The 8,288-nt window shown below is 39.9% G+C and overlaps 1 protein-coding gene across 1 annotated transcript; it reads right to left on the reverse strand.

Annotated features, from left to right (window-relative positions):
- Positions 1-5,452: 5,452 nt before the first annotated feature.
- On the reverse strand, positions 5,453-8,288 carry dmrta2 (DMRT-like family A2). The gene is made up of 2 exons (XM_057357544.1): positions 7,370-8,288; positions 5,453-7,153 (listed from the first exon to the last, which is right to left on the reverse strand). The coding sequence occupies exons 1-2, from the start codon at positions 7,836-7,838 to the stop codon at positions 6,291-6,293; spliced, it is 1,332 nt and encodes a 443-aa protein (XP_057213527.1). The 5' UTR covers positions 7,839-8,288; the 3' UTR covers positions 5,453-6,290.

Consider the following 8,288-nt stretch of genomic DNA (forward strand, 5'->3'; position numbering starts at 1 on the left):
TCACCCCAGCGCTCAAATGTCACACTGCCACGCCCCGAGACCGCCGCCTCTCTCCAGCATCCTCGCACCCTGGAGACAAGGACCGTTCACTGGAGTTCTCTATTGAGCGGAAAAGTAATTGCCTTTCTTTTGTTTGTTTATGCACTTTCTATTTGTTATTCAGCGTGGACAGTAAAGGCAGTTCTTAGAGTGAAAATGAGTTTTATGTAAGGAGTAATAACCTAAATGGATTTCCTCAGTAGCAGGAAGCCCCATGGCTATTTATCTTCTCCCCTCACTAATTATTCATTACAGCTCAGCCAGAGGAAACTCGCAAAAACACACAGTCAGATAACGCCGGCGAAGCGCTCGCAAAATTACTTTCTGCTTTCGCCTCTTAAAAGATTCTCGCACTTCATTGCGTTTCATTCCGGTGCAGGAGACGCCCACCGTAAACAGCTGATAGCAGAAAAATATTCAGAAACGCAGATTTGTAAATTCGCAAGCAGCATGCACAAGGCCCAAATGAAATAAATTTGCGCAGTTCGCAAGAAGTACATCTTTAAGCCAGCCCGCTGTGCCACGATTACCACATTTTTCTGATTTGCAATCGAAAGACAGGACTACTGTTTTACTTGTTATGACCTCACATTCATAACTACCCTTCACCTTTGCCGAATCATGTCACAGCAGTGGTCTTTGTGTACACCTCAGTGGTACTGTCACAATCTATCCAATCACACGGGCCCAACTCATCACACAAACCGATCAGCTCACTGCAGAAGAGTCGTCACGGTGACAAGAAAACAATGGAGGATGAGGATTGGGAGGTAATAGAAAGAGCAACGGACAATCTCAAACCCCAAACAAAGAGCAGTCTCATGGGAATGTTTACAAGTGTAGGGCTCAACAGTAAGAAGTGAGAGAACATTTAAGTCACTTGCTCCTCTATAGGCCAGTGATGTATTCCCTATATCTTACCTGATGTTTCAAGCATTGCCTACCATAAAAGATTTGACTGAAATTGTAAGCGTCAACATTTTGCATTGCTGTCCAGTGAAAAACTTCTAGCCTGTGTGGGCAAGCAATAAAATAAAATTGTTACTGTTGAGTCATAAAGTGCGTCTAATTTTACCTTATTCAATGCACTTAAAATTATCTGGTTGAAATAAAAAATAATAATTGACCACATAATAAAAATTCGTCTTTCAAGTAAACATAAAAACACTCTGTGACCTGATGAAATTACAGCTTTTCTTCCCAACATTCTTTAAAATATCTTCCTTTGTGTTTTGCACAAGAAAGAGAGCAATACAGGTCTGAAATGCAAGAAGGTGAGTAAATGATGACAGAATTTTCATTTTTGGGTGAACTAAGTCAGAAAGCGTGACAACAAAAAACAAAAGACTCCCATTATCTTCATCCGCTCTCTTCAGTAAATTACATAGGCTCCCTATAGTCGCTCGTATCAAATTCAGAGCTCTGCTCTTGGCCTACAAGACCACCACTGGTTCGGCACCCCCAAATCTTCACTCGCTAATACAGACTTATGTACCCGCCAGATCCCTATGAATGACGTCTTGTGGTGCCATCCCAAAAAGGGAAAAAATCACTCTCACATACCTTCTCTGGATCTGTTCCACATTTGTGGAATGATCTGCCCGCTGCTACAAGATCAGCAGATTCTGTGGCCATCTTTAAGAATCGGCATCTCTTCCGTCAGCACTTGACCGATTAGGTCTGACTTCTATCTCTTTTCTACTCTTTCTATCCTTAAAATATATTAAGCTTTGTATACTGTGGTAGGCTATATGGGACTAGATTTAATGCGCTTATGCTTTTTGTTGTTCCAATTGCTTCCATTGTTTACCTCATTTGTAAGTCGCTTTGGATAAAAGCGTCTGCTAAATGACTAAATGTAAATGTAAATGCATTACACAAATGTGGAGTTCACTAGAAAGAATACGAGCAACAGTCTCACTGGATAATGAAAACATCGCAGCAGATATCTGAGCAGAACAGCCTGACCTTGTGCGAGCTGAAAAAGCCATCAGCGCGCAATAAGCAACATTTGTGTGTTAATGCTGCCATCTAGTGTTCAGGAGCGTCTGGTGCACTACCTGCCCCTCCTGACACCATCATGACTGACTTAAACAAATCCATCAGGTTGAAATTCTTGCTGTAAGATAACTGACTGCACCACACAGGTTTCAGAAAATATGATCTGTTGTAAGACTGATTTTTGCTTCAGTAAAATGTTTCAAATTACTTGGTTTGTGCTTGCTGAGACAGTTCCACTGTGCAGAAAAGACTGTGTGAACGCAAACAAGAAATGTTCGTTCAGAGTTACGCCTAATTAATTTGACAAGGCATTACAACATACTTAGACAACAAAAACAAAAGCATTTGCTCCCCGGGATAGTTTTAGCAACAAAGATCCAAGCAAATAATTCAGATGCAGATTTATTAAATTGAGTCAATGGAGGGCAGGTGTAACAGAGCAATAATCTTGCAACTCAACTCCAAAGCCCACAAGAGACAAAACATTACACAAATGAAAAAATCAACTCACAAATTCATTACACAGTTGCTATCGGGCTTTTTTACATCTGTAATTTGGAACAAATGAATGGGTATTATGTTGTGTCTTCTGAATAGGACACAGAGGACAGAGAGATGATGACCTCACAAACTCACAGATTATGATGCCTCCCTCTCCTGCTGCACTGTTTTTTCTTATGTTTTTCCTGGGAACCACCTGGACTGTAAGTGCAGTGTTGGGTCGAATGGTCGAAATGACTCTATAGGCTTTATATGGGTGAAGGGGGTAGATCAAGTAGTATCCTATCAACAGCCCTCGTTTCAAAAATAAAAATGACATTGCATATGTCATTCATGAACCAACTGCATTCCAACGTGTTATCATAATGTTTTTCGTTGTATACCTAAAACAAGCACACCACTGACATGACATCCCTCAACTCCGAAATGGGACACCTTGAAGTCCTTACACAGGATTCCAAAATTTCTTTACTGATCATCTTATATAAATAAATATATGTTGTATATATATTTATATAAATTATGAACAATAAAACTAATATCAAAGACTAAATAAATATTAAACTTTGTCATCAAATCTAACATAAAGGATAATGTGACACTGAAATTCGTCTTTTTAAACAAATATAATGCACAATTGCTGGTTAAAATAATATTATAAATACCGTAGTATTATGCTCTTTTAAATATGCAATCCATGTAACTACATTTTCTACCTTAAGAGGGCGACGTTATCACATTCTGAAACAAGTGCCCAAAGTTAATAAATTCTCACAATTCATTTTTTTCTGAAAACACCAAATAGCAAAAGAAAAGACTACAAAACTGCCCAAATCATCCGTATAGCAAAAGAGATATGCAAAGTGAATCACCCGCCCCTAACACATACCCTACTTTACATAAACAACATTGTGAATAAAATGGGATGGGATAAATAACTGAATTATTGGCATAAAAATAAAGTTTAGATTATTTCACAATTGTCGCTATATCACAACATCCATTATGGGTGCACTTCACACAAAGTGAGCTTTTGATAGGATGTACCATTTTCACCCATCAATAATGCATCTTGTTAAAGATGAAAAATCACCACGTAACGTCAAACATCAATCTGCGCAAATCTGTGCAAACGCAGGCCAGTCTACTATTCCGAACACAAATACAAACATAAAATCAGCAAATCGTAAGTCATATGTAACGGTTTGTGCAGGTCGAGAATAAAAAAAGATGTTAGAAACCAGGTTTGACATATGTTCTGTTCTGTACCAAAATGTCTGTTGTTTACATCATTCACCACAAGATGGTGATACAATCAAAGATAAAATCGACTCCCGAGAATCCACCTGCCGTCTCGCTTTATTTTACATTCTACCTTTAGAGGGCGACATATTCATCCACTGAAGATCAAATTTATGATGTAAAATTCGAAACAATTACATAATGATGGATTTTCACAGATGTTACTCACTAATCGTTTTATTTGTGTTGTTGCTTAAAAATAGCACATGTTAAATTTCTAATTCATGTTTATTTGTATGCCATCTTAATAAACCACCTAGTTAATATGTTTGTCTTTGATCTACAGCAGAAAAACATATTACAAATAGCTAACATTGTAACAGTTCACTGGTTTTATATGTAGGATGACTGGCCGTTCCATTGCAGTTACAATTAATAGCAGAGTTTGCCCTAATTAGAAGTAGGCTACTGTCATAGCAAAAACTATTCTTATTTTTTTCTCAAAAATAAGTCTGTTGCATCCAGTCCTTTATGAATAATAAGTAGTAAGAAAAGATTACGGACGGTCTGTCAGTAATCTTTCGAATGATACGTTCGTGTCTGTTTTTATGTTGTGGGACAAATTGAACTAAAATGAATATAACCTAAACAAATTCAGAGAACATTTTTGTGGAATGTAAATTAATCTATTAGAGGGTTTAATGATACAACCTTTTGAAAGATACATTTATATAACATATATAAATAAATATATTTTTGAATTCAAGCAGCAAAAACCTTCAGAGAGCATGTTCGGAGAAAAAAACAGCTTACTTTGCTTAACGGGGCTTCACTTTTTGTAATTATGTGGATAGTATAATGACACTGAAATAAAAACGAGTTAAACAAAAACACACGAGAGGCGCTGAAATGATGCAGAATTTATTAAAACAACGATGTAAATATTAATTTGACGTGTTCTGTGTTATCGTGCACTTCATCAAATGTGCATTATGAACATTGGAGTGCTCTGTTTCTCCGTTAAATGAAGGCACACTGTCAATCCACCACTAATGTTTACACTGTTTTATCTGCGGGGAAAAAGTAAACACTTCAACTCTGGCGAGGGGGATTATGTCTCCATGGCATCGCGTTTCGATAGCGCAACTATACACCCCTCATGCGAAAATACAGTGCACTGCTGTCTTGAGACTGTCTCTGTTTAGAGACGTCAGATTGTTTAAAGAACACTGAACGAACGCTTATAAAAACCACAAAAAGACATTGTTCTGAAATTAAAATTTGACCATATTTTCAGAAACATTAGGCAATTCATTTTTAATGTATCTTTATAAAGTTAAAGTGCTTGAAAAAAAGTTAATACTAAAGAAGTTAATACTAACCTTTTTTGTAACCATTTTGTCATTTATAGTTGAAGATAACGTGAATTATTGGGCTACTGTGTTTATTTACTATTGAAGTTAGGGTACTCTTCATATATTACTTAAATGTTGTTGTAAATGCAAAATATATATTGTGATGCTGGAGCTGGACCATTTAATTTCTAATCTTAATTTATCAAAAATAAATACGATTCTAAATTGTTAGCAATTGTTCAATACAAAAAAAAGAAGCCAAGCAAAAAGTAAGAATAAAATAACATTTATTTTTTGCAAAATTTACACAGAGAAATATACACTTAGCAAGATTTCATTCACCAAACCATCTCTTTACATCTTACGTCAATATTTTTTAGATCCTTTTTATGTTTTTTGAGAAAATGACTTTTGACAAATATGACTTGTATTATTAAAGAAATACAATATAGGCTACTTTATTTCGCTGCGTAACACAATATATCACTCACAAAGGGAATACAACTGTCTACTTGAGCCATTACCATATTGAATCCAAAGAACCCGAACATTAGCGTTCTGTTGAAAAAACATGGCACGATTTTACAGACAAGGATCCGAAAGGATGGAATGATAGAAGTTCCACAATAACAATAACGCTAGAATAGTCCCTTTCAAATGATGAAGCAAATTATTCTATATAATCACCCGTGGGCATAATCCGTATTGTAAATAATCTAAATGGATTGAAAAAACGTGAGGAGTTTTAAAATACACAATTTACATGAAAATACTATGGTTACCCCGCTAAAGGTCTAAAATTCTGCCTCAATTGCACTGTGGCAGTGTCAGTAAAGCCATCTTGGAGTAAGATGGATAAAAACTATAACCTTTACGCGTAACCATTTCTTTTTGATAAAGCACAAACTTCAAAGAAGCCACGACCACCAAACACGTGCCAACCGTTAGTCCGTATTATTTTTTTTCTTGGCGATTAAACTAGACATATTTTATATACATAAATGCAATAACTGGAAACAGGAGGCCCGTGAGTCTTTGGAGACGTTGAACGATGAACCTTCAGGCCTTGGAGTATTTAAAGACATTGAACACGTTTGTCTACATTCGGGAAACACTCTCCCAATTGTCTTTTTAGTTCTGTCGAATAGACGCTCACGGTTTCTCAGGGGTGTTGTTGACCAGAGGACCGTAGAGTCCATTGGTGTAGCTCTGATCTTTATGCAAGAGAGTCCTGTCTCTGATCAAATCACTAAAGGCATAGTCCATTGGCGGCCTGAAGCCCAGTGTTGGCATCAAGCCTGTGGTGGAGTAAGGAGCCATGAAGGCGAGACCCCTGCTGTGAGCCGAGTATGCCAGCCGGAGTGGGTTCAGGCCCAAATGCGTACTGAGAGGATATGTGCTGGGATCGGCACCAAAGTGTGGCGCGTTGTGTTGCAGAGGTGAGAAGGCAGACCTATTGCTTAGCGTCATGGTTCCGGGTAACATAGGCCTCGGGGTGGAGGATATGGTCGGCTGTGCGTTCTGAAGCATCCTCTCCGCCGTCCAGGACTCCTCCGGGCCCTTGGCTTGGCCGCTGTTGTTGAGGATTTGCTCAATGGCCTGCACCACGTCTTTCCCGCATCCCTGTAGGACAAGCTCCAGGACGCTGCGCTTGTGGTTGGGGAAGACCCTCGTTAAGATATCAATGGCGTTCATCTGTCGTGACGCTGCAGATGAGGGTGAAGGCTCCTGCTCGTCTTTATCTGTTTCCGAGCCGGAGTCTGAGCCCAGGGGGCTGATTGAGCCGGGAGTCTCCTCTCCGTCTTTCGGAGGTTTGGCGATGGGGGAGCTCACGAAGGATTCGCGGTCACCGTTTTCAGAGCCGGAGCCGGAGCCGTGACGCATATCTGGAGATGAAATCCCAGGAACCGATTCGGTGTCTGTGGATAGTGACTTTCCCACAGCCTGTTGTGGGGTCACAGATCCCTGTAAAGTGGCTTTTGGGAAAAACTCGAACTTTTGAATGTGTGAGTCACCTGAAAAAAATAAATAATGCATAAATCTCCTCGTACTGACATTTGAACATTAACCAGAAAACGTGTATATTTGTTTGGTGATCTGCACTCGACAACAATATTTTTTGGAGTGTGAAACTATAAAATCAACCAATGTAACCACTATGCACTGTGCAGAACTATAATATGTAATTGTATATACACATAATTATGTACTTATAATATATATCCACGTACCAGAGTTTGTGTCGTTGTTAACTTGTCCAAAGACCTCATAGTTTTGTCTGGAAGGTATTATGCCGTTTGCTGCAGCCAGGGCCAGACCCTCCGCTGTGCCGTAAAGCAGCTGCAGTTCCCTCGCCTCGTTCTCCTCCTGAGCCTGTTGCCTGCGGAGCGCAACCTGAGCTGCCATGACGCGCTGTCTCTCAGCGATAAGAGTGCATTTGGCGCACATGCAGTCCTTCCATCTGCAGTAGCGCTTATGCCCCTTCAGCGCAGATACCACGCCATGATTCCTGCACCGTGCGCACTTGGGCGTTCGTGGATACTTCTCCGTAGCGCGAAGCAACAGCGGAGGGCCCCTTAGGAGGCTACTGGCCATGGAAACCGGTATGGAGGCGGCGGCAGCCGCAGCCGCAGCGATGGTACCTGGATGAACCTGCGACCCTGCTTGGGCGGCGGGAGGGATCTCTGGACGAAGATCCATATTTTCCGAAGAAACAGGCAATCGATAGATTGGTTAAAATACGTGCGCAGCTGAAGTCTTTGATCGGAGAGGAGTGTGCGCAAAGGAAAGCCGTTTCATAAGCATTGGACAGAATCTATACACTGCGAATTTTTTTCAGCACAACCCGAATGGCAAAGTACAGGAACACTTTAAACAAGACCTAGAAACGCTGTTCGAAGTCCAGTTTCCAATGCGCCAGATCTTCAACTTGTTGCGCGAAGTCCACAAGTAGCCCCAGATACTTTCTTAAAGAATCAAAATCGTTGAAATTAAAGAAATGCGGATTTTAAAACACAAAATTCCACCAAATGGAAACGTAAAGCTAACCTTAAACCAAACGATCAGACGACTGTAAGACAGAGCTGTCTGAGAGAGCAGAGTTTGCTGCTTGAGTCAGTGTGAGACACTAACTTCCTCCAGAGATCTTCA

The sequence above is a fragment of the Triplophysa rosa genome, linkage group LG17 (assembly GCF_024868665.1).
Source record: "Triplophysa rosa linkage group LG17, Trosa_1v2, whole genome shotgun sequence".
Classification (NCBI taxonomy): Eukaryota; Metazoa; Chordata; class Actinopteri; order Cypriniformes; family Nemacheilidae; genus Triplophysa; species Triplophysa rosa.